The sequence below is a fragment of the Myotis myotis genome, unplaced genomic scaffold, assembly GCF_014108235.1.
Source record: "Myotis myotis isolate mMyoMyo1 unplaced genomic scaffold, mMyoMyo1.p scaffold_m19_p_3, whole genome shotgun sequence".
Taxonomy (NCBI): domain Eukaryota; kingdom Metazoa; phylum Chordata; class Mammalia; order Chiroptera; family Vespertilionidae; genus Myotis; species Myotis myotis.
In genome coordinates this window covers 120,560,252-120,587,299 of record NW_023416335.1, presented here as the reverse complement: position 1 = coordinate 120,587,299, position 27,048 = coordinate 120,560,252, and the positions used below count along the sequence as shown (strand labels likewise).

General features: G+C 45.6%; 1 protein-coding gene across 2 annotated transcripts in view; it reads left to right on the top strand.

Annotated features, from left to right (window-relative positions):
- Nucleotides 1-5,806: 5,806 nt before the first annotated feature.
- B4GALNT3 (beta-1,4-N-acetyl-galactosaminyltransferase 3) overlaps nt 5,807-27,048 on the top strand; it is a 99,309-nt gene continuing 78,067 nt past the window's right edge. For both annotated transcript variants that reach the window (XM_036299999.1, XM_036299998.1), the window contains exon 1: nt 5,807-6,371. In XM_036299999.1, the coding sequence (XP_036155892.1) occupies nt 6,203-6,371 (169 nt within the window). In that variant the 5' untranslated portion in view covers nt 5,807-6,202. The remainder of the gene's footprint in view (nt 6,372-27,048) is intronic.

The following is a 27,048-nucleotide window of genomic DNA, read 5'->3' as shown; positions in this document are numbered from 1 at the left end:
CATGTCAGCCCTTTCCTAAGGATTTTAAGGGTGGAGAGTTTAGGGGCAGTCCCAAGGGGAAGATCTCAATAGAATATTCAGCAGTTTTTCAGGTGTGTCCTTTCAGGGTTGTGGTCTCCACTGATTGATTGGCCTGGCACCAGGGCAGGGGATCATTATTCAATGCAGCTGGTCCTGATATCAGCTGGGGCTGGTTTTGTGTTGGGGTCCAGCCCCATCAGGTCCAGGGGTTCCCAAAGGTGTGGATGGAGTTGGCGAAGAATGAAGGACATGGAGACAGCATTTAGTTGATCATCATAGCCAGGTTCTCTTTTTTTCTTTTTCAGTTGATCAGCATAGCGAGGTTCTTCTTCTTTTTTTTTTTTATTCTCCTGTTACATCTGTATTTATACCAGTTGATTTTAATCCTATCCATTCTATTACAAAGGTAATGATGTGGGGAAGAGGTTGTGTTTTGTATCTTTCCAGAAGGAGCAGTGCAGACAACAATGGACCCAGAGAAGCTCCTTGCCCCATCGTTCCAAAGACTTAGAGTTGCCCCGATGACAGAAAAGCAGAAAAAAGAAGAAAGGAAGGCTATGCAAGGGACTGAGGTGCCAACATGGGGTCAGCTGAAGAAGTTAAGAACTCAGGCCCAGCAGATGGTAGAAAAGCAAGAAGTGGAAGCTACTCTCTCAGCCAAGTCCAAGGACTCTGAGTAAATCAGCAAAAGAAACTTTCATTTAGAGGAAACTCACTTACTGCTGTTTTGCATTGCCATTGTTTTATTATTCTTACTAGTTTAAAAAATGTTATGTTTAAGTTTTAAAATGTTTTGGGGTTTGCATTGGTATTGTCTTGTTATTGTGTTAATACCAGAGTTTTGTTCTTGATGCTTCAGTTTTACTTTCATTATGGTAGCTTTTTGTTCTTTTTTTTTTTTTTTTGTAAATCTTTATTGTTCAGATTATTACATTTGTTCCTCTTTTTTCCCCCCCATAGCTCCCCTCCACCCAGTTCCCACCCCACCCTCTGCCCTTACCCCCCCACTGTCCTCATCCCTAGGTGCACATTTTTGTCCAGTCTCTTCCCGCATCTCCCACACCCTTTTCCCCACCAAGAATAGTGAGTCCATTCCCTTTCTATGTCCCCGATTCTATTATAATCACCAGTTCATTCTGTTCATCAGATTATTTATTCACTTGATTCTTAGATTCACTTGTTGATAGATGATATTTGTTGTTCATAATTAGTATCTTTACCTTTTTCTTCTTCTTCCTCTTCTTAAAGGATACCTTTCAGCATTTCATATAATATTGGTTTGGTGGTGATGAACTCCTTTAGCTTTTCCTTATCTGTGAAGCTCTTTATCTGACCTTCAATTCTGAATGATAGCTTTGCTGGGTAAAGTAATCTTGGTTGTAGGTTCTTGGCATTCATCACTTTGAATATTTCTTGCCACTCCCTTCTGGCCTGCAAAGTTTCTGTTGAGAAATCAGCTGACAGTCATATGGGTACTCCCTTGTAGGTAACTGAGTTTCTTTCTCTTGCTGCTTTTAAGATTCTCTCTTTGTCTTTTGCTCTTGGCATTTTAATTATCAAGTGTCTTGGTGTGGTCCTCTTTGGATTCCTTTTGTTTGGGGTTCTCTGTGCTTCCTGGACTTGTAAGTCTATTTCTTTCACCAGGTAGGGGAAGTTTTCTGTCATTATGTCTTCAAATAGGTTGTCAATATCTTGCTCTCTCTCATCTTCTGGCACCCCTATAATTCTGATGTTGGTACGCTTGAAGCTGTCCCAGAGGCTTCTTACACTATCTTCGTATTTTCGGATTCTTTTTTCATTTTGCTTTTCTGGTTGGGTGTTTTTTGCTTCTTCGCATTTCAAATCTTTGCCTTGATTCTTGTGCTCCTCTGGTCTGCTGTTGGGAGTCTGTATAATATTCGTTATTTCAGTCCGTGTATGCTTAATTTCTAGTTGGTTCTTTATCACAACATCGAGGGTCTCATTAGATTTCTTGAGGATCTCAATAACTTTATCGGCGGCTTCTAGACAGTTCTTGAGAGACCTTAAAAGTGTGGTTCTGAACTGAATATCCTCCATTGACAGTTTTGTCCTGTTTCTTTGTCTCCGCATTTTTTATGCTTTCTTGGTGCACCCCCTAGTGGTCTTTGTGCGCAGTCTTGTTGTAGTTAAGCCTTGATTGTTGTAGTTAATACTAGGGGGATTTGACCTCCAGGCCAATTGGCTGTGAGAATCAGCTGTGTCTGCAGTGGGAAAACTTCTGTCCTCTAGGGAGGTGCTAATCTAGCCTTTGCCTGAGGCTACCTGGCAAATGGCTCTGCGCAGGGCTTGGGCGGGGTGGGTCTCATGGGATCAACAGAGCGGGTGGAGGGAGCAGTTATGGCTGCTCTCAGTGTTGTCCCCAGAGGCTCTGCCTCTCAGAGTCCCAGCAACCGCTGCAAACCTCAGAGAGAAAGCTGCCCTCACGTTCCGACCGATGCCAGACAGTCCCGCTTCTCCCGTTTGAGTCTGGGTCCCTAGAGACTCGCCCAGAACTGGAGCTCAGAATCTGAGACTCCCTCCCGATTGAAAACCACAACTGCGCCCTCAGCTACCAGCCCGCTCCGCGCGCGTACCTCCGTACCTTTGTATTTTCCGCACTGCGCCTCCTCTGAGTCTCGTATGCTGTTCTCTTTCCTTCTAGTTGAAGAATTTCCCCTCAGCCAGTCTTCCTGTGGTTTTGGGCGATGTCCATTCCGTCTTTTAGTTGTATTTGTGAAGTGGTTGTTCGAGGCAGCTAACTCCGGTGTTTACCTATGCCGCTATCTTGGTTTTCTCCCGCTTTTTGTTCTTGATGCTTAAAAACTTTCATTATAGTAGCTTAAAAAATGAAAGAAGGGTGAGACTGTGGGGAGCCGATATAGGGTTAAGCCTCGGACTGACCTGTTGGCAAAGTCACAAACAGGTCTTCCGAGTCTTAAACAACTCAATCCGAGAGGTGGCCGCTGATTTACACGAGCTATCATTTAAAAGATAAAAAAGGGGGAATTTGCTGGAAGCCGGTCCACCCTTGCTGCTTGACACAGTTGCTGCAGGGAAGAAACATCTGCATAGCTTATGTTTCAAGGGACCTGGCATATATGACATATGTTTGCTTCCCCCTCTTAGCGCTATGTGTTTTAAACAGGACCACCTCCCCGAGAAAGGTTGTTCCCCCAGGTGAGGATTTTTCCCTGGAGTTAGGGATTAACAGGACTAAGGAAGGGAATTGGTAAAACCCCTTAACTAAGTGCCAGGTGGGTAATTAAGCACTTTAACTACAAACAATCACACTTAAGATACATAATCTTTACTTAGGATAATCTCCTTCAGTTACTTCCTTGAAGCGTAACAGAACAATAGAGTAGTGACCTCGGAATGGAGATAACAAATGCCCTAACCTTTGTAATAGAATGGATAGGATTAAAATCAACTGGTATAAATACAGATGTAACAGGAGAATAAAAAAAAAAAAGAAGAAGAACCTTGCTATGCTGATCAACTGAAAAAGAAAAAAAGAGAACCTGGCTATGATGATCAACTAAATGCTGTCTCCGTGTCCTTCATTCTTCTCCAACTCCGTCCACACCTTTGGGATACCCTGGACCTGATGGGGCAGGACCCCAACAGTTTTGGAGCTGAAATACAACTGAGGCCTAGATCAGTGATGGCGAACCTTTTGAGCTCAACGTGTCAGCATTTTGAAAAACCCTAACTTGACCCTGGTGCCGTGTCAATATAGAAATTTTTTGATATTTGCAACCATAGTACAACAAAGACTTATATTTTTGATATTTATTTTATAGATTTAAATGCCATTTAACAAAGAAAAATCAACCAAAAAAATGAGTTTGTGTGTCATCTCTGACACGTGTGTCATAGGTTCACCATCACTGGCTTAGATGTTATCTCTAGGGAGGAAAGGTCAGGGGGTCCAAACTGCATGACCAGCAATATGCTAGTAGGGGAAGAAAAGTTATCTGGGGATGAGGTCCCACCCTACAATTGATGGTCCATTGCTAGGTACCTGGGGCTTTCCACTCTGGTGACCTCTGTACCTGGCCCACTGTCCTTGCTCTGCTCATGTATAACTGCCTACAACATATGGATGTGAAAGATAATTTTATAAGGACTATTTGGTAGGTGGCTCAGTTGATTAGAGTGTCATCCCATGCACCAAAAAACTGTGGGTTCAATTCCCAGTCAGGGCACATACTAGTACCTAGGTTGCAGGTCTGATCCCCAGTCACTCTCTCAGCATATCCTCAGGTGAGGATTAAAATAAAGAAGAAGAAAAAGGAAAGACTATCTGGTAGTAGTGGAGAGGATGGCTGGGTGGGGGAGGGAGCCTGGAGTCCAGGGAGCTAGTTGAGGAAAAATTACAATAGTCCAGTGTAGACAATTGGACTATTGAACATCCAACTAAGGCGGTAGCAGAGAGAAGGGAAAACAGAGCACTATATTCTGTGAACTTGTCTTGAAACAGTATTTGCATGTTATTAATTTGATTTTAAAATATCTGGAACACTTTTGTACCTCCACTTTCTCCATGGTCCGCTGATCCTTTTCTGCAGGAGTAATAGAGGAAAATGAACCGGCATTATTATCTGCTGAACGGCCTGAGGCAATTCACTCTGCTCCTCGGATCCTAATGATTTCATTTAAATTAGATAATGTTTTACCTGCCTGAAGGCAGAGAACTGGACTACTACAGAATGTCTTGATGATCTTTTGGACTTCAGTGAGCTTCTTTTTCTTTCTTTTTAAAAAGATTTTAATATATCTTTTTATTGATTTTAGAGAGAAAGGGAGGAGGAGAGAGAAACATCAATGATGAGAGAGAATCATTGATTGGCTGCCTCCAGGCATGTGCCCTTGATGAACCGAACCTGGAACCCTTCAGCCCAGAGGTCCATGCTCTATCCACTAAACCAGTGGTTCTCAATCTTTTTAAAATCCTGATTTCTGGGCCTCATCCTCCGGAAATTCTGTTTCTTTGTTACTAGTGTTGTGGCCCCAACCCATAACAAAGAAACAGAATTTCTGGAGGATGAGGCCCAGAAATCAGGATTTTAAAAAGATTCCCAGGTGATTCTAATGTGCAGCCAAGGTTGAGAACCACTGCACTAAACCAAACCGGCTAGGGCTATTTTTAATTATTTTTCAGAACCCTCCACCATCTACTCTTCCCCAACAGCTATTTCATCATGGTCTGGGAAAAGTTACTTGGGGTTCTCTCTGGGGGCCATATAACTTCCCAGTGCCTCCTAGAGTTGTGGTTGAGGCTGGGAAGGAAGCCTCTTCAAATCCCAGCTGGAAGAGGAAATTATGGCTGAATTAAGTGACCATTGCCTCCCAATTAATAGTATGTCTACTCTTGTTACCTAAAGTAGGGAGTAGGGTCGGTGTAGGCCACGAAAGGCCCTGGAGCCAAAATCTCAGGCGTCACCCCAACACGAGTCCCCACCAGCATCTGGCATCTACCCAGCTTCACTTCTGCTTGGGGAGCAACACCATCCAGCGCCAGGGAGGTATCTGTTTCCCTCAGTCATGCCCAGTCCGGATCGTAACTCGCCCCATCTACACCCCACCCAACTCTAGTCGGCAGGGGCGCCAGTCACAAGCCCCTGGACACACCTCCTGTTGCCTCTGGAAAGCCAGAGGGACTCTTTCCCTTTCCCAGGGCTCCTCGGGGGCGGGGCCCACCTGTGCCCTGGGGGCGGGACCTGAGCGGGGGCGGGACAGGTGGGTGAGTCGCTGCGGCCGGAGAAAAAGCCAGAGCGGGAGGGGGAGAGAGGAGAGGCGGGTTGGCGCGCACCTAGGGAACCTCCGGGTGGGCAGTGTGTGCGAGCCAGCGAGCGAGCGAGCGGTAGGGAGGGAGGCAGCGCGCCTGCGACGGGAGAGGCGTGGAGAGGAGAGGAGAGCCGGGCGCGGAGGACACTCAAGGAGGAGAAGCGGCTCCTGGAGAGACCTGGCGCCCGAGAGCGGCGCCCGTGCGCGGCGCCCGCGCAGCTGATCGACCCCTGGCGCGCTGAGCCGGAGCCCGCGCCCCGCTGGAGCGCGGCCGGGGGAGACAGCCTCGGCTCGGCCCTGAGACGCTGGGCTGGGGCTGGGACCCCGCGCGCTCGGGGCGCTGGGCCCGGCCGGGGGCTGGGGCTGGCGGCGGCCGCCGGGGCGCCGCGCCATGGGGAGTCGCCGCGCCGCGCTACTCCTGCTGCTCCTGCGCTCCGTCAAGCTGCTGCGGCGGCGCTTCCGGCTGCTGCTAGTGCTCGCCGTGGTGTCCGTGGGGCTCTGGACTCTTTATTTGGAACTGGTGGCGTCGGCCCAGGTCGGCGGGAACCCCCTGAACCGGAGTAAGTAGCATCGGGCCGGGGCGGGAGAGGACGCGGAGGTGGGAAGGGGTAGTTCTGCTGGCTCCAGCCCTGGGGAGACCCGCCTCATCCTCAGACCCGGTTTTGAACTCGTTTTCGCCTCCAGGTGCTCGGCGCCGCCCCGCTGCCTACTCGGGGAGGGAGAGCCGAGCCCGGGCCTGGCCGCCGGGCTACATAGGGTCGGGGCATCCTCGAGGCTGCTTGCTTCTCCCATCCTAGGGCGACGGTACGAGAGGCTCCCCGCCTGCCCGCCCGGTGGAAATGCTGGCTGAGACTTGGGGTGCTTCCAGCGGCGCCGGGCTTGCAGTTCCCCAGAAGGAGATACGGGCGGTCCGCGCGCGGGCTGTAGATTTGTGTCTGGGATGCCCTCGGCCGTCCTCCCCAAGGCCGCGCGCTCTCATCTGCGCGGCCCAAACTTTGCTCACCGCCTTCTCTAGGGCTCTCTCCATTTCGACTCCTGGTGCGTTCCCTGCGATTCTTTATTTTAACAATGCCTCTTAGACCTACCTCTCCTTCCCCCTTCCCATATGCCAAGCCACTCCTCCTAGCTCCTTCCTCTGCCTCCTAGTCTCCCACCTTCTCATTGAGCCGTCCCCTCCCCTAGTCATGGCCATCCCTGCAGCTGGGTATTTGAAACGAAGCCCTCCTTGGGAACTCTGCCCAATTTATCAAACTCCTCAGACCTTGCTCAAGGAAACAATGGATATAGCACGATAGTTCAATTAATGCCTTTTAACTTACCCGAAGCTACTTTTTCTGTGCCTCAGTTTCCTTCTAGGACAATGGAGGGGAAATGGTCTCTCTTTTTACAATAAACTTGGTTATCTGAGGGGACTTTCAATTTTCTATTGCTGCAACTAACAAGTCAAACTCTGAAAGTGTCAGGGATTGTAAAAAGTCAACGTAATAGCTGGAAGGAGTGGAGAGACTCCGGAATCCACCAGGTTCCCTTCCGAGGCACAGGGGCAGAGGTGCAGAGTTCTAGCACATTTCTCCATCACTGCGCTTTCCCCTCTCAGGAACTGAAGGAGTGCCTGATGAAATTACTGGTGAGAAGATTCTCTGACAGGTCCTTGCGTCAGCTTCTTTGCCCAGAGTTGGGTGTGGTGCTTTGTCTTCTGTAGCCAAAAGAAGAAATCACTAGCTCAGTAATTGGGCTGGTTCACGGTAGAAATGTTTATGGTGAAAACCTCTCACTGTATGGCAGCTGAAATAATTCTGGTTGTGAGTTGGGAGACAGGTTCCAGTTCTGGTTTTGTCACTAACTAGTTGGGGAATCAAGGGAAAAATGGCAGCTTCTCAGGTAGAGGGAGGAAGTTGGACCCAATGACCTCCAAGGTTTCTTTCAGCCTGGTTATTGGGGTTATGTGATCTCCCCTTCTTGATTATTTCCAGGCCAGAGAGCTCAACACATCTTGAGGGAGGCAGTTCCACAGCTCGAAGAGGAGAGTGCTTCCTTCTGGTGACCCAAATCTGCCTTCCCATAGCCAGCTCTTCCCTCCCCTGAGCCTTGTTTTCCCCTGTAATAGACAGTGAATCTACCCTCCCATACCCTTCATAGTGCCAAGTGCATGAGTCCAGCTGGAGTGAGTGCAGGTGGGAGGCCCTGGGAGGGATCTTCCTTCTTTTCTCCCTGGGACAGGACACCTCTTCTCAGTTTTATTAATGTGATGGCCAGTGGGATCCTCTGCACAGTTAAAAACAGAGGAAGGCAGTTATTTCATGACCCTGAAATCAGTGACCTCCCTTCTTCCTCCCCCTCCTCCAGCACATACTTTTGCCTCAGATGTGCTTTCTCCTCAGGCCAGAAGCAGTTGCCATCATCAGAATCTCACACTCTATCTCCTGTTGGCTGTCTCATCCTCAGATATCAATTCTTGGGTCTGTTTGGTTTCCCTTCTAGTTGAATCTTAACTCCGACTGGGTTTCCTTATTTCTTGTTTCCTTTTCCAAACTGACTCTTCTTCAGAAAAATGTTCCCAGCTTCCTTTTCCAGAATTGACTTTCTGTTTCCTTAACCACCATTAAAAAAAAAAAAAAAATCCTCACTTGAGATATTTTTTTCCATTGATTTTTAGAGAGAGTGGAAGGGAGGTAGGAGGAGGAGGAGGAGAGAGAAAAACAACAACAACATTGGTGTGAGAGAGACACATCGATTGGTTGTCCCCCCCCCCCCCCCCGGGGATTGAACCTGCAACTGAGGCACATGTATGCCCTTGATGGGGACCCTTTGGTTCCTGGGCTGGTGCTCTAACCACTGAGCAATTTTGCCAGGGCTCCTTAACCATCATTTTTAAGGAGAGTCCAAGCCTGGACACTGATGGATCACTTAGAACCCTGTAGCCCATCTGCTCTACAGGGTGGCTTTTCACCCTGGCCATCCCATTGTGTTCTACTTTTTTCTTTTGGAATGAGATTTAGATAGTGGCTGTGGTTTCTGGCTCCTTGTCTTCCATCCTCTTTTGTTTGTAAGAAGCCCAGACATCTTGTATCAAAGTCTTCTTCTCCTTATAGGTCTTACTCCCAGCTCAGAGCTATTCATCTGAAGGGAAAGCAGGGGCTGGGGCAGGGTGGAGGGGGGATGGGGGGGTGGGGGGGTGGGGCGGGTGGTGAGAATTAGGAAGCAGAGAGGTAGGAAGGGGTGGCTAGCATTCCCTCCTCTAGACCCTGGCCAATCCACAGCAACCAGGGTAGTAAAATGTCCCTTCCCAGGACTATACTCGTGGCCTTGACCACAGCAGCTGGAGTCCCATTTGGCTCTGTTCCTCAACAAGCCACCCTGCCTCCTCCCTCTAGCAGTACCTCCCTGCCAGCTCACTCCACCACCAGCTTTCCTGTCATCTGTAAGGCCACCCTTCATTAAAGAACCTTTCATTTGCCTGTCCCTGTGTGACTGGTACATCAGTCTGGTGCTGGGAGAAGTATATGGAGAGACGGCAGTCACAAACCCTAGGGTGGTAAAGTAATGACAGGGGAGCAGGCTTCCTGCTTCATCTTTATGGAAATAGCTCAGTAGTTTAAGATATGGACGATGTGCAATTTCAGTTCCACATGTAAAAAAAGATACAACCACAGTTGGAGTAACTTCAGAGAAAAGCAACCAAAATCATTAATGGATAGAAAAATGGGTCCCTTGGACAAAGTAATTAGAGCTGTTCACTCACTCATTTAAACAAATATTTATTTAGCACATACTTTGAGCAAGGCATTGTACTATATCACTTAGATATAATAATAACTAAGGTTATGGTTTCTGCGCTCTCAATAGCTTTCTCTAGTAGTTTGGGTGCACATATAAAAATAATTACAATATGAAACAGTCATTAAGTTTTACAAGTGTAGACTCTAGATCAGCGGTTCTCAACCTGTGGGTTGCGACTCCTTTGGGGGTCTAACGACCCTTTCACAGGAGTTGCCTAAGACCATCGGAAAACACATATATAATTACACATTGTTTTTGTGATTAATCACTATGCTTTAATTATGTTCAATTTGTAACAATGAAATTGGGGGTCACCACAACATGAGGAACTGTATTAAAGGGTCGAGGCATTAGGAAGGTTGAGCACCACTGCTATAGATGTTGCTGTGACACTTCTGGTAATGGAATACAGCTCTTTCAATTAATTTCATGGAAATGGTGACATTTCAGGAGATATTGAGGAGTTTGTAAGGTTTTTTTGGTTTTTTTTTAAATGTGTTTTATTGAGTTTTTACAGAGAGGAAGGGAGAGGGAGAGAGATAGAGAGTTAGAAATATCGATGAGAGAGAAACATTGATCAGCTGCCTCCTACACACTCCCTACTGGGAATGTGCCTGCAACCAAGGTACATGCCCTTGACCGGAATCGAACCTGGGATCCTTCAGTCTGTAGGCTGACGCTCTCTCCAGTGAGCCAAACCGGTTAGGGCTATAAGGTTTTAATGGATACAGAAAGAGAAGGCTATTCCAGTCAGAAAGAGCAATGTAAACAAAGACCAAGAGACAAGGGAAAGTTAGGGTTTGGGAGTGTTGAGCAGAGGGTCTGAAGGAGATTATGGAATGGTGCTGTATTATGAAAGACTGAATATCAACCTTAAAGAATGGCCCTTACAGATAAGAGCAGAGGGCGTTTTAGAATAGGTTAGCCATGTATGATGGAACAGGCAAGGGTAGCAGTAAAAGAAGTTAATGGTACTTTGGTAGGGACGATGGTGCCAGAACAGGGTACTGAAGGTTGCTTGCTGAGGCTGGCATTAGTCCGTTAGCTGCTGAGTCATAAAGCTTTCCTAGGGGCAGGTCAAGGTGGTAGGGGGGCATTCAGAAGGCCTGGGGCAGTCACTGTATCCCAACATGTTGATAAGTGTTTCAGTAACTGGTACAGCTGTACCAGTGTATACTGGCTGAAAAGCAGCCTGGGAGCAGACTATTATTGGAAGTGAAAGACTCTCCATTCTGGCAGGTTTTAACAAGTTATACCCATTTGTTCAGATTGAGTTAGCTAAGTCCTGCCTGAGGGGAGAGGTCTGGACTAAAATGGTTTCTAGGTTCTTTGCTCTATAATTGACCTGCTGGGACCAACTTGGTGCTGGATCCAAGGGATGGTGTTTGGGCACAGAGCCAGGGCTGAATGACCCGGTGTCCCAGCTTCTTTCTAGATCTCCCAAGGCTGGGTCGGGTGTATCCCCATTTAAGTGCCAGTTTTACCTGCTGAACCCAAAGTGTTCTCAAGCTCAGGAATTAATCCGAGTTCACTGTATTAAATCTGTAACACACTTCTCTGGTTGGGTCTTGTGATTGCTAATTGACTTGGAGTGGGCTGGGGAGCCACACCCACAAATGTCAGGCAGACACTTCAGCTCCCGGGGTCACCACAGCCATTCCAATTTGGAAAGGATACAAACCCAGTAATGGAGGTAACTTGGGGCAGAACAGTAATCTGAGATGCAGGCAGGGAAAGGGAGAAACAAATGAGACAGATGTGTGGGCAGAGCAGGGATGGTGTGGCTTAGAATTAAAACTCAGAGCACAGGGAGTGGAGAAAGGAAGGCTTCATGTGTGCCTTCTGACCTAGGACTCTGTCTCTCTCTGCCCTGGCTGGGCTGGTCCTCTTTCCCATGCGTGGAACCTCTGGCTCCTGTTCCTGTGCCCTACTTACCTGTTAGGCTGCCATTCGGGTCACCCAGCTGTGGCGCGTAACTTCAAATCAGTATTCAAATCTAGTCAGATACTAGGCACTCAAATACTTTCTGCTTATAAATGGTAAGCTCAGAATTTCTGAGCACCTGACAGTTTAGTTTCCACTGGCAGATACTTTAGCAGTGACCAATCTAAGAATAGAACGTAGGAATTACTGTTCCTGGTACCATAATACATATAAGCAATAGCTTTTAAACACAAATGCAAGGGATAAAAATTAAGCCATCAATGCTTTTTTATTATAAATGTTTTCTTCGGACTGACCACTGTGTACGAGGGACGCAGTGTGTGACAACAGGAGCCCTTACCCAGACATTGTGTCTCCTTTCCCTGGTCTCTTTAGTCCCTGTTCCCCAGAACTGTAGCCACGGAGCTGCTCTCTCTATCCCGCCCACCACCCAGGGCCCCCCAGTCTGAGATGAGGCCCCATTCACCTGCTGGTGGTGCTGGGCTGCTTACTGCTCCCTGTGCTGAGAGTTGTTCAGGAGCCCCGTGTGGTTGTAATTGCTTCGTAGCACAAGGTCTTTGAAGCAACCACTTCTGTGCTGGTTTTAGGAGTGGCTGGTAGTTGCACTGCAGTAATTTTCCAGGCCACGGAGCCTGGTTTTGCCCCCCTAGTGCTGGGCTTTATGGAGCAGCGCAGCTCAGCCATCAGAGCAGAGTTTGCTTTGGAATGGGGCCTAGAGGCTGTTCTTGGAGTTAGCCGCTCACTGTCTAGTTTTCTGCAAAGTTCCACCAGTCTCAGAATCTACCCTTTTATTTTCCATGAGCACTTTCCTTTATATTCAAGGGTAATGAGGTCTAAACTAGGCCAACCATACATTTTGCACTTTCAGACAATCCTCCTTTGACTCTGCGATCCACAATTAATATATTTATATGTTATGTGATATAAGCAAAACACTATTGGAAGAGGTGAAAATAGTTTGGGCTGAATATGTTATATATTCTGAGCAAAGCATGGTGGATAGATCTTTAAATTTTTACAGACTCTTAGGTTCTAACAAGTGCTGCTTGTAGTGTTCGAAGTATCCACAAGACAAGACAGAACGAATATTATTTTTACCTTGTGATTTTTAGTATATAATTTATTTTTTATGCTAACTTTTTTTTAAAATTTCTTAACTACTAACCAACTTTTTAGAAAAGGGTGCAAATTGTCCTATGGTCCCTGGTTTTGTGTGTGTGTGTGTGTGTGTGTTTAACTTTTCATTGAAGTTCCTTATATGTACAGAAAAGTGCACATATAAGTGTACAGCTTGGTGAATTTCCACAAATTGAGCATACCTATGTAATGAGCACCCCAGTGAAGAAACAGAAAATTACCAGCCCCACAGCAGCCCACTTTGGGCTTCCTTTCAGTCACTACCATAGCATAGGTATACTAACTTAGGAAGTGGCAAAGAAAGACCAAGGACCTAAATGCTATGAGATACAGCCCTGATAAATGCTCCATTAGAGCTGCTGCAAGGACAGGATTGAGAAATATTGCTTATCCTGTGTATGAGAAATATTAGAAATAGCTAGCTTCTCTTGAGCAATCGATTTGTTTTAATTTTTATTGGCTATGTAAGTTGTAAAACCACTCAGGCTTCTCCCTTTTTTGTTTTTGTTAATCCTCACCCAGGTATATTTTTTCCATTGATTTTTAGAGAGCGTGAAAGGGAGGGGTGAGGGTGGGGAGAAAGAAAGGGAGAGAGAGAGAGAGAGAGACAGACAGACATTGATTGGTTGTCTCTTGCATGTGCTCCAACTAGGGCCAGGGATTGAACCTGCAACCCAGGTATGTGCCCTTGACCAGGAATCGAACCCACAACCCTTCAGTGTGTGGGTCGATGCTTCTCCCTTTGTGTTGGTCATTAGAAAGCTTCAGAATTCAATTTATGGCTCATCTGGGGAAAAGGGTAAAAGATTTTATGACCTATATTTTGGTATCAATTTTATCCCTATACCTTTATTTTTTGTTTCCCCCACAACTTCTTCTAGTTTATGTCACTTTATATTCTGTCCTTATAAGCCACTTTAATTTTTTTTTTATAACCAAACCATGGCACAAAATAAATCAATAAAAGTGCTATTATTTACATAAAAATATGAAGGAGAAATTTACACTCATCTATAATCCCACTACTCTGACCAGAGATTGTTGAAAAAAAAAAAAAGAAGTATAATAAGCAGTGATAACCAGGAATACCTTAAACAAGAATTGCACATTAAAAAAACAAAAAAGCTCAAAAATCATTTTTTGTGTGTGTCTTAAGTTTATTTAGATATTGATAAATTTGAATGACATTAAAAAATAAATATCCACCTTCTGTATATGAAAAGAATATCAAAAGCTTGGAATTTACTGACAGATGTTGGGGCCTAAGCCACCTTTATTTTAAACAATGACATAAATACAAGGAAAATTCAGTAATCCTTGGGGCACCGCTGACATTACTGATGAAACAACCCAGGCAACTTGCCAAGAAGGCCAGGAAGCTCAAGCTTGTCCTGTGGGCCCCTACAACCCCCCCCCCCCCCCCGACTCATGGGGACACTGTGAGCATGAATGTCTGTGGCCACTGCCCACCCTGGGCTTATAGTCCCTTTACTAACAGATGAGAAAATAAGCCCAAGGAAGAGCTATTACCTGCCTCTTCTACCCATTTCTTTTAAACTGTTCTGTGGTGTGGAACAGAGGCTATGCTTTCGTCCCACTCTAGCCTGTAGAATTGTGCTTTATGGTGTCAGGACCTGGGAGGAGGGCCCAAGGATAGGAAAAGGAGAAAGAAAGGTCGGATGGGAATGGAGAAATGACATACCAGGTGACCAAGGATTTTATATATATAAATGCCCAAGAAATTGAGTGATGTGTATTTTTCAATTTTTATTTACTTTGCAAATCCTGAATGAATGGAGAGGTGACTCGTTTTAAAATGAAGTAAAATGTTTGTGGAGCATTTACTTTTTTTTAATGGGGCACTAAGTGGGCTAAAAAGTATTGATGGTTCCTGGAAAAAATTAAGGAATTTGAAGACAGGGCACGGTTCAAATCCAAGTTCTACTACTACTCACCAGTTGCAAGACCTTGTTGTATAAGGTACTTCTTCCTTTTCAAGCCTCAGGTGCTTCATCTGGGTAAGAGGGTTATACTGTCCTCTCTATAGAGCCTTTCTTATAACTAAACTAGTGGCCTGGTACACGAAATTCATGCAGGGGGAGGTGTGTGTGCCCCTCAGCCTGGCCTGCACCCTCTCCAATCTGGGAATGTTTGATGGGCAGTTGGACATCCCTCTCGCAATCCAGGACCACTGGCTCCTTACCGCTCACCTGCCTGATCGCCCCTAACCACTCTGCCTGCGGGCCTGATTGCCCCCAACTGCCTCTTCTGGCCTGATCACCCCTAACTGCTCCCCCTGCTGGCTCGATTGCCCCCAACTGCCCCCCCTGCAGGCCTGATAACCCCCAACTGCCCCCTCCCCCTGTCTGCTTGCCCCCCGAATGCCCCCCTCCCCCACCTGATCGCCCCTAACCGCCTCTGCCTCAGCCCTGCCATCATGGCTTTGTCTGGAAGGACGTCCAGAAGGTCTCCTGGTCTAATTAGCGTATTACCCTTTTATTAGTATAGATAAGATTTAGTGAGCCTACCACATATTAAGTGCCCAATTAGATTTAACATAAAAGTAGCACATATTAGGAGCTCAGTGAATGCTGGTAGGAATTAGGGAATGGCTTGGCAGGCAGGCATGGATAGGTATGTTTTTCAACTAGCCCTTTTGCCAATACTTTTTCAAGTTCTCAGACCAAGACACAGCTATGCCCAGTTTCTTAGCAGTTTCCAGGCCATCCATGGTCAGCTCCTGACACCAAATACACATTTCTTTTTCTTTTTCTTTTTCTTTTTGGTTAATCCTCACTCAAGGATATTTTTCCATTGATTTTTAGAGAGAGTGGAAGGGAGGGGGAAAGACAGAGAGAGAGAAACATCGATGTGAGAGAGACACATTGATTGGTTGCCTCCCTCGTGCCCCAGCCTTGGCCAGGATCAAGCCTGCAACCCAGGTATGTGCCCTTTACTGGAATCTAACCAGGGACCCTTCAGTCCACAGGCTGGCGCTCTATCCATTGAGCCAAAGCAGCGAGGGCCAAATACACATTCTTTAACCACTCTTTCTCCTTGATGTTCAGCACTGCCTCCATCCTTCCTTTTGGATTCTAGGTAAATATTTGCGTTGGGGGGAAGGGCAGGTCAGAAGGCAAGGATTTTGCTGAGAATGAGAGAAGTTGGGGAATGTTCCATGTCACAGAAGCTCAGCAGTTGGGAAAAGCTAGCCTTTCACTCTGCTGCATGCCTCTTAGTACTCGAGGATTCCTGGGACTGGAAGGCAGGAACATTGGGTAGGTATCTCAGTTTCAGGCCTATCTTTATAACTGATTTGTGGAGGATCCTTTTCTCTGGAGGGCTTTAGTTTCCATATTTTTGGAATGGGATTCTTCTTTCAGGGGTAGGTCAATCTTTGACATTCTGGCCCTGATCTTTCAAGACTCAGTTGCCTGAACTGAGAGGTGGCAGCAATCCCATGCTTCTGGCTACTTGGTCTCTAAGGTCATCTCTCACAACATGGTCTCCATACAAGCAGTTGCTTCAAAGATTAAAGGCCTCTCTGCTGAGATCTTCTTACAAATCCTCTGATCCACTCCTTTCCACCCTGCCTGCCAACCCAGGGTTCAAATGGACACATGCAGGCATGCACACATGCACCACACCAACCAGCTGACCTCTTAACTGCTCACCACCACCTCTGAGTCAAAGATTGGTGGTGGGTGTGGGGTGCAATTTGGGGGGTGTGGGAGAGGAGGGAGGACATTGAGGATTTCTTCATGAACCAGGGACAGAGTCTTAATATATATTCTCAGTTCTTGGTTTTCTTTTTTTATTCCAGCTGAGTTGAAGTCCTGAGGAAAGGGCCAGGAAGATGAGGAACACATCTCAGGCAGACTTCCACCAGCAGCGGCAGGGAAATTGCACAGACACAAAGAAATGGGAAAAAAGGGAGAGAAATTGAGGGAGAGACATCTACCCCATTTTTTCATTTGATTCAATGACTAGTTTTATTTGGCTCTATTTCAAACTTGGTTCTTCTAAAAATACTGTATTCTTTTGCTTTTAATAATTTAAAACTAATTTGTTGAATCTATTATCTAAAGTTGTTAGTTGCCCCAAACTAAGAGACTGCCAAAGTATTAGCATCTGTGTGCTGTTCTGACATTCACAACTTAATTTATTTGGCCCCTGAAAATTTCCCTTACATTATGGAGAGGTTAACTATGTAAATAAAGAGAAGTATGCCAGATTCTATATGTACTATTTCTTAGTATTTTGCTGTATTTCCCAAAAAAGTTCTTTTAAAAAAATATCTATTTCTTTATTGATTTCAAAGAGGAAGGGAGAGGGAGATAGAAACATCAATGCTGAGAGAGAATCATTGATTGGCTGCCTCCTGCACACCCCCTAATGGGGATTGAGCCCTCAATCCAGGCATGTGCCCTTGACTGGAATCGAACCCAGGACCCTTGAGTCCATAGGCTGACGCTCTATCCACTGAGCCAAGTTGGCTAGGGCTGGTTAAATTTTTAAGGCCCTCCCCAGCTCCAGTAGTCTATGATCATGGGTGTTTGTATGTGTGTGTGTGTAAGTCTAATCAAAGGTGAGTCTTTCCATTGGAGGAATATAGCATAAGCTAAGTAAAAGTTTAGGGAACACAAATGTTGTAGTGCAGAGGCTCACACAGTATGAAGGAGATGAGGTTGAAAAGGTGGTTGTGACACCTTGGAGTGTCCAGTGCCAAACTACTGAGTGTGGACTTGGTAGAGAGAGCAACATAAACTTTTTAAAAAAAATATATTTCTTTATTGATTTCAGAGAGGAAGGGAGAGGGAGAGAGAGATAGAAACATCAATGATGAGAGAGAATCATTGATCGGCTGCCTCCTGCATGCCCCCCACTGGGGATCAAGCCCGCAACCAAGGCATGTGCCCTTGGCCGGAATCGAACCCAGGACCCTTCAGTCCACAGACCGACACTCTATCTACACTGAGCCAAACCGGCTAGGGCCAACATAAACTTTTTAAAGCAGGGATTTGGTATAATAGAAGGCAGGGTTGTCTTATATCCACTGATCTAATTCTTCAGACATTTATTGAACACCTTTTATGTCCTAGGAATTATGATTATAGGTAGGTTAAGTTGTTGTAAGTTTGCAGGATGGCTTGGAGATAGGCCACTCAGGTGGTTATTGCAGTGACCTAAGGTGTGGGTGATGAGTGCATAGCTGAGAAGGGTGTCGGAAGAAAACAGCTGTCAAAGACAGAAGTGACAGTTGGACAGTAGAGTTTATATACATAGAGGCGAAAGAATACTCAAATTCTGGGTTTCACACATGGTTCCCTGGCTACGTTCTGCCATGATCATTTTAATTAAGGGCTATTTTGAAAACCTAGCATCATAAAAATGTTCTCAGGGGGGAAAAAGTGCTTTAATTTCTCTTTACACTTTCCTCTCTGTACCTTGGATACATAGGGACTAGGCACTTATTCATTGAATACATACTTAATGAGCACTCAGGCAGTGTTGTAGGAATTAGGGACATAGAAGGGAACCAGAAACTTAAAGGCTTTACTTTCCCGGAGCTTATATTTCATGAGGAAAAGACAGATAATAGACACATAAAAAAGATAATTTCAGATGGTGATGAGGTTTTGGAAGAAAATGAAATATGGTAATGGCACAAAGTTTCTGGATGGAGGGGTAAGAGAAAAGACTAGCTTGGAGAGTGAGGGGTCTCTCTGAGAAGGGATTCCCTAAAATAGGTAATTTAGGGATAAAGGACACAATTAAGGATTAAGCATTAACTGAGTGTCAGGATTATTAGTACCTCAGGAATTCAGAGAATGGGAGCTGAGTAGAAGAGGGAAAAATGTAGAACGGGGTCATTGCTCATATCAGGATGAGCATCTCCTTCCTATCGCCTCCCGTTGTCCTGAAAACAATGCCCTTCTTCACCTCCCTGGCAGGAATAGAGTCTGCCTCAACTCCACTGGGAGTACGAGAGAAAGGTACTAGCCAGGGGCTCTGGCTGAACCTGAGGTGAAGCAAGGCTGGTTGTTTTCCTCCTTATAAACTTGGATCTCAAAACCAGGATGGGGGGAGAGGGTGGATTATTGACAGCCCTGTTGAAATTAACTCTGCTCCCCCTTCCCTCACAGCGTTTTTTTTTACCTCCATTAGTGCACTTATCAAAGTCTGCCTTGCATCAGAGTTATTTATGTCTGTGTTTTTCTTCCCCCACGAGATTGTGAATTTCTAACGTGCTGGACCTGGGCATTCTTTCCCCTTTTATCATCCTGGTGCGGGAGCTTTTTTACCTTTGTGGCTTACATGCTCTTATAGAATTTGATGAAGAAACTGTGGACTCTCTCCCCAGGAATTTGCCTGCCCACTCATATAGTTCGCATGCTACTTCGGGGAGATTCACAGGCCCCTGACACCTATCCATGGATCCCTAGTTAAGAACCCTGCCTAAGTGCTTTGCCCAATACTTGATACATGGTAGGTTCTCAGAGTTTGATTTACTTGGGGATGTCCTCCCAATTAAGTCTCTTTACTCTAGTTGTAGGGCAGAGATGTTAGGTGGGAGAAAGAGAGCCAGGAAGCAGTCCCTCTGATCGGAGATGCAGAAGAGTATGTGTAAACTCTGGAAGTAACCATCCAGAGAGCAATAGCTTCACCCTCGCTTCTTGTCCATGGAGAACCTGAGTTGGGGTCTCCCTTCCTTGGGCTGGTCTTCTCTCAGATTCTTTAAAAAAAAAAAAGTTCTTATTATAGAGAGAGAGAAGAAAGGAGAGAGAGAGAGGGAGAGAGAGAGAGAAACATCCACATGAGAGGGAAACATCCATGAGAGAGAAATATCAACATCGATTGGCTGCCTTCTGCACACTTCCTAAAGGGGATCGAGCCCGTAACCCGGGCATGTACCCTGACTGGGAATCGAACCAGTGACCTATTGGTGCATGGGTCAACGCTCAACCACTGAGCCACACTGGCAGGGCTTCTCTCAGATTCTTCTTTGTTTTTAATTTAAAAAATGTATTTTTTATTGATTTTAGAGAGGAAAGGAGAGGGAGAGATGGCTAGAAACATCAATGATGAGAGTCATTGATTGGCTGCCTCCTGCACGCCCCACACCGGAGATCGAGCCCACAACCTGGGCATGTGCCCTGATCGGGAATCCAACTGTGACCTCCTGGTTCATAGGTCGATGCTCAATCACTGAGCTATACCAGCTGGGCTCTCTCAGATTCTTGAATGCTGCTCTCCAGTGTCATGATATTCCTTTTGCTTGCCTTTCAAAACTGCCCATCATTCCATCTCTTCCCTGAAGCTGCCTTTAATTATTTCAGTCCCAGCTGACCTCATTCTTTTTGGAAGTTTTGTTGCACTTAAGTGGTCTGAAACTCATAGTTGACATTTTCTTTTATTATTTTTTAGATATTTTCTTTTACTTCTACTTCATCTGGGTTGGTCTTGTGTACTCCAACTAGGTTGTTTATACAAGCCAAAGATGCTCTAAGGTAGTGGTCGGCAAACTGGCCCCTTGAGTGTGGCTCTTCCACAAAATACCACGTGCGGGCGTGCACGTACAGTGCAATTGAAACTTCGTGGCCCATGCCACGGGGCCAAAGAGCCGCATGTGGCTCGAGAGCCGCAGTTTGCCGACCACTGCTCTAAGGTATTGGTCATGGCTGTTTGCTCCCCACAAGCATTGATGGCGTGCTTGGAAGAGACAGGTGGCTAACTTAGAATTGAGTCTGCACAGCCTTCACTGTGCCCATCCTTTCTGCCTTAATGTCTGAGATTGCTGTTGTGTCCTCCATTCCATCTGGTAATGTCTTTTACTCTTCTTTTTTTTTTTAAATATATTTTTATTGATTTCGGAGAAGAAGAGAGAAAGAGAGATAGAAACATCAATGATGAGAGAGAATCACTGATCGAGCTCTCAGCCACAACTGGGGCATGTGTCCTGACCAGGAATTGAACTGTGACATCATGCCTGGTTCATGGGTGGCTCAACCACTAACCCATACCAGCTGGTCTACTCTTCCTTTTCTTTCTTCATCATAACATAGTGGTCAAGAGCAAGTCTCTAAAATCAGACTACCTGAGTTTGAATCCCAGTTCCAATGCTTGGTAAGCTGGGCCTCCATCAGCAGATTCCTGAGCCTTAGTTCCTTGTCTGTAAAATGGGAATAGTAACAGTAGTTACTTCACTGGGTTTCTGTTGTCACAATTACGTGAAATACGCATATAAAGGACTTAGAATGGCTCCTGATACATAATGTTTAATAAATATTAGCCACTATTATTATCATTTAACCAGCTTTTAGAGCCCAGTTTTTCTCTCTGATTGGTTTTTGGATATTGCCTTTCACAAAGAATCCTAGGACAGGAATGGATCTCAGAGATTTTAAAAATCTATGATGGAAAATATCTGCATTAAAAAAAAAAAAACGGTTTTAGAGAGAGAGGAAGGGAAGGGAGGGGGAGAGAGAGAAACACTGATGGGCTGCCTCCTGCAGGGGATCTAGCCCACAACCCGGGCAAGTGCTGTGATCGGGAATTGAACCAGTGACCTTTTGGTGCATGGGACAGTGCTTAACCAACTGACCCACACCGTCAGGGCAATACCTGCATTTCTTATTCCAGGCCAATGGCAGACATCTCCAATAGAACTGATCCCAGATACAGTCTCAATCTTTCTCAAATAGCTTGCCATGCAGTCACTACAAATTGATTTGAGTTGACTCTTAAAGAACATTAAAATACATCTGTTTGCCCAACCTCCTGATTTTACCAATAAAGAATGTAAGGCCTAGAGAGTGTTAGGCAACCTGCCTAGAGAATGTTGGGCTCAGCACTCCCCATGCTTTGGCAGTGCTCTTTACAGTACGCTGCACCATTGCCATCATGCCATTGCTCATTCCCTTTTTGTTTGCTAAGAATGCTTCTTTCAATGTCTGAGTTTCACGAGGCCCCCTTTTTCTACCCGTCCAAGCAATCTGACATGCATATAACCTGTATTCAAGTTTATTTATGTGTTCTTGCCAGTGAAATAGCCTGAAGTTATTGCTACCTTGCTGGTGGTGGATCATGTGCCCAATTCAGCTGCTGGTAAGGGTGATCTGTGGGTTTTCTGAAATGTCTCCAGTGACTTCCTGTATAGATATGGATGGTTGAGAGTAATCTGTAAAAGAACTTGTTGTTGATATTAAATTGTCACATTTCAAAGGGCAGGCCAAGAGTTGACATTTCTCATCTAACAGGTCCCTTTGTTCCTCTCTCCCATCCTCAGAATAGAGCCCATACTGTTAAAGAAGTATAGAGCTTTTTATTTGAGGGGAGGGGTTGGCTGAATCAACAAAAAGTTATTCTCCCAATTTAGGAGGCTGAAGTCCAAGATCAAGGTGTTGGCAGGTTTAGTTTCTTCTGAGGCCTCTCTCCTTGGCATGTAGATGATCCATGTCTTCATATGGTTGTCCCTCTGTCTCTAGAGCTGCTTTAAACAAAATAAAACAAAGCAAGAACACAAAATAGAAGTGGAGTTATGATTTCCTCTCTCACCTCTTTTGAGTTGAGGAGGGATGGGGAATAAGAATAAATGAAGTTGATTTTAAACCAAAAAAGTCTTAGAATACAGGAATCATGAAGCCCTTTGCTAGAAAAGTACGTATTTTAAACAATTGTTGTCTTCTCCCTTATTCTCATCTCTATAGAAAGATACAAGCTGGTGAGAGCTGGTATTTTCATAATCCTAGTCCTTGTCAACAAATGGAAGTTCATTGCTGGCAATTCTATGTGGGGGGAACAGATATACTGGATGACAAATGGAAGAAAAATTGCAGAGGTAACAGTAAGTGGTTCAGAACATGTTTGGAAGAGTGCAGAGAGGAGGTGAAAAAATAACATTCAAGCTTGATTTAGCATATTGAATAAGAATTCAACTTTGCTCTGATGCATGAACATTGGAAAAATGTTCGCATAAGGAACATTCTACAGTGGTGACATTTTAATTGTATTTCTCAGGAAATACTACCTGTCTGTTATGGAAGCAAGAACTATTAAATTGAAAGTTTTTAATTTATCACTTTGAGAAAAAAGCAAAGGCACAAACTGCCTAAGGTATTTGTTGATACAAAAATTAGGCAAGTTCAATTTCTGGGAAATGGAAATATATTTTAATATTTTTAAGGAAATAGTTATGAAATATTTTAAGTGCCCCATACAAATATAAAGTAATTTTTTGTTAGTTTAGCAAGATAAACATATATTGTGCATAACCTGGTTTGCTCAAAATGACTATATTTGATATATTTAGAAATTGGAAGGCCTGAGAGGTAGAAAAAAAATCCATAGTTTCTCCTAAAATCAAGGGGGGAAAAAAACTCCAAGAAAGAGTTGTTTTCCTATATTTTTCTGCTCCTTTATATCTCCGGGAAGGTTGGAAAGTTCTAGGGTAGTAAACACTTCCCCTAGCTGGCAGGGTGTTCGTGAGCCAATCATGTGAGGAAAGGAGTGGATGGCGAGAGAGAACAATAGAACCTTGTTTTCACATGGATCCTTTCTCTTGGGAACTTGAGGCAACTTAGGCTGCAGCCACAGTGTAGGATCACAGGTTGCTACTTCTTCTGAAAGGAAGGTTAGTCCTTTTCACCTGCTGGGGAAGGTGTCCTCTGCCGCAGCCTAAGTATGGGTGTATATGAAGCAATGGGGTTGGGAAATGACACCCATCTGTCAGGATGAATCCTGGAGTTTCCTTGGAGACAGAAGGCACAGCCTGCTGCCTCCTTTATACAGAGCAGAAACTGAGAGGCAAGACGAGGCTGGCACAGACATACCTTGTTAAGCCAACTGAAGGAGTTGGGAGCCTCACACTCAAGTGTGCTGACTCGCACACTAGGGAAGATAGATGGGATGGTTCAGAATCTCAGCAGACCATCATCATATATAGTCTAGAATCTCCCTTGAGTAACTTAAATCTTGCTGAGGGCTCTTTGTTTCATGGCGTGGCTCTGATGGTGTCACTTTCTTACCTTGCTCAGAGCCCTCTACTAGACCAGTCAGCTGATGTTCCTCGGACTGCTGAAGCTGTGGGGGCCAGGACTTGGAATCTCCAGCAGTGGAAGGGGCTGCGCCTGGGGACCCTTTTGGCTACTTACAACGAGCCACCAAGAGAGACAAAATGAGTAGTTAGAGAATTATGGAGGAGGGAATCATACTTCTAAGGCAGCGGTTCTCAACCTGTGGGTCGCGACCCCTTTGGCTGTCGAACGACCCTTTCACAGGGGTCGCCTAAGACCATCCTGCATATCAGATATTTACATTACGATTCATAACAGTAGCAACATTACAGTTACGAAGTAGCAACGAAAATAATTCTATGGTTGGGTCACAACATGAGGAACTGTATTTAAAGGGCCAGAAGGTTGAGAAGCACTGTTCTAAGGAGTCTTGATAAGGAAAAAAGTGAGCAGCCGTGTCAGGTACAGATGACAGGACCAGAAGGTCTAAGAAGAAAGCAGCATATTTGGCCAAGGAGAGTCACTGGGGAATTGTATGAACAGTTGGAGTCTGTTGTAGCAGAGGAAAAAAGTAGAAACCTTTATAGAATCATAGTGTATTGGGGCTAGAAGGGAACTTGGGCTTCTTTTTTTACCCCTTAAACACATTGTTAGGGCTAAGAACCTTGGGCTAGGAGTCGGGGGATCTGGGTTCCAGACTTGGTTCTGATATGCACTGACTCCGTGACTTTGAGCAAGTCAGTCCTGCCTTCTGGGCCTCAGTTTTCTTATTTGTAATTGAGAAGGGTTGGCTACTGGGCCTTTGGTCCCCTCTGGCTCTGACATTATTCCCAGAGAAAGTGGTATTTGCACCAGCTCTGAGGATTCCCAGCTGAAGTGGCTGTAGAAAGACTGGAAAAGGAGACTCAGAGAAGATGCCCAATTCAAATCCTGGCTCAAATCACCGAGCTGTGTGGCTCGGCCTTCTCATTTAGTCAGTACTGGGAGTTGGGCCCTTGATCCAGCTCTCACCTCTGAAGCAGTTGCTGTCCTCCACCTTCTTCCTCTCACATTGTCTCCTGTCCTGGAAATAGAAGGACAGGTTCCATAGGTGGGGGCAGTGAGGGGCAGGCTGAGGTTGGATGAGCTCCGCCTCATAGTCCTTAGGGAAAGGATCTCTGGAAAGCTTTCAACTGGAGAGACTCAGTGACTTTGGGGGGCATTTCCACAGGCCCTGGTGACCATGATCATCTTTCTCGTAGCCCTCCTACTCCTCTCGAGTTATGGACCATGGACCAGTCCCCACTCAGAGCCTCACCACCCCCTCCCTGCTTCCTGGGCAGCCCTCACATAAACACCACTGTGTGCTTAGCCCAGGGGTGGGAGGGACATCTGCCCAGAAGTTGGCTTTTGGGTTGGCCGCTTATTTTGGCAGCTCCAGCCACAGGCTCCTTGACCAGATCATCAGAAGCTGAGGGAACTAGAAGTGGGAGTCAGTGAGTCAGGGGCTCAGGTTCTGCTTTTGGAAGGGAGCTTGTCCTGGAGATGCCTCTTCAAAAATTCTCCCCCAAAAGAAGGGGGCTGGCACTTCTGGAGTCTTCCTCACAGGGTCACCACCTCAGGTCAGCTAATTTGATGAGCTTCCCTGGTGTTCTTTTTTTTTTTTTTTTTATATATTTTATTGATTTTTTTTTTTTTTTACAGAGAGAAAGGGAGAGGGAGAGAGAGTTAGAAACATCGATGCGAGAGAAACATTGATCTGCCTCTTGCACACCCCTTACTGGGGATGTGCCCGCAACCAAGGTACATGCCCCTGACCAGAATCGAACCTGGGACCCTTCAGTCCGCAGGCCGATGCTCTATCCACTGAGCCATACTGATTGGGGTCTCCCTGGTGTTCTGTATAATGAGAATAATGACCCTGACCTCACAAGGTTGTGGTGGCAAAATTGAAAACCTGGCACATCTTAAAACTCTCAGTGAAAGTTTGCTTTCCTTTTTGTGTGTTTGTGTTCCTTGAGTTAATAGTACAGGGTGTACCTTATAGATGCAAACATGGAGGAAGAACAGAAGCAAAGCAAACATTGAGTTCCATACATGCAAATGCTCCTGCTTTTAACGTGTTTCTCCAGTTTCCAGCTTGGGGCCGACCATGATGGGAGAGCAGGACTTTGCTCTGTGCTGCCTTTTCCTAACCCCTTGTTGTCCTGAGACAGACGGGCCTCAGTCGTTACCTCACCACAGGGCCCCCGCTGCCAGAGTGAGTGGTGGAACTGCCTGGGTGGAGAGCTGGAGGCTAATTTTAGACCTGGAGACTCCCTGCCAACAGTTGTGGCTGGGCAGCAGCTGGACTGGGTCGCCTGTGGGGAGTTCTCAGTCTCCTTGTAGGGAGCCCCGGACACTGCCCTCCAGGTCTGCTCTCGGGCACACTTTTGTCTCAGCTTTAGGGAAAGCCTGTGACAAGGTTCCTCTGCACAGAGGGTAGGACCTTGAAGCCACCCCTTTCTTCAAGGCTTCGTTTTTTCTTACATTAAGATATTCCTCTCCTCCCTCTCTTCCCCAGTGGCTCTGCCAGAAACTACTTATATGGCACCTCTACAGTGGGCCAGTGGCCTCTGAAAAGGGGAAGGAGAGTATCCACCAAATGCCCTGGATTTGTAGGCTGAATCTAGCCTCCCACTCAACATGCTCTAATATAGTGCTATCTATTGGCTCACATAGAAAATGGTAGGAAAAGATAAATATTTTTTAAAGACTTGGCTTTATGTTTTAATATTGCATGTTAAAAAGTATATTTTTATTGATTTCAGAGAGGAAGGGAGGAGAGAGGGATAGAAATATCAATGATGAGAGAATCACTGATCAGCTGCCTCCTGCACACCAGAGAATCATTGATCAGCTACCTCCTGCACACCCCCTACTGGGGATTGAACCCTCAACTCAGACATGTGCCCTGACTGGGAATTGAACTGTGACCTCCTGGTTTATGGGTTGACGCTCAACCACTGAGCCATATTGGCCGGGAATCACATTTTTAAAAAATCATATATATGGGAGTAAAGCGATAAGGGTATTTGTGATTGGATGCAGTCAATCTTAGGGTTCTGCTGCCTCTCAAACTCAAGGGGTTGATACTTTGAACATCTTTTACCCATTTGAAATCCACTAGTGGGCCCTGGCACACCAGTTGGGATGCTCTGATATTTTCCACAGTAATTTGCTGTATAGTCTTTATGAACACCAGGTCCCAGCCCCAGGAAACATCTCTTGGGTGAATCGTATACTTATGCTGGAAGGGAACCCTGGGAGCATGGAGCCTATCATCTTTTTACAGATGAGGAAACTGAGCTTTAGAGAAGTTTACCCAAGATTAAATAGCTAA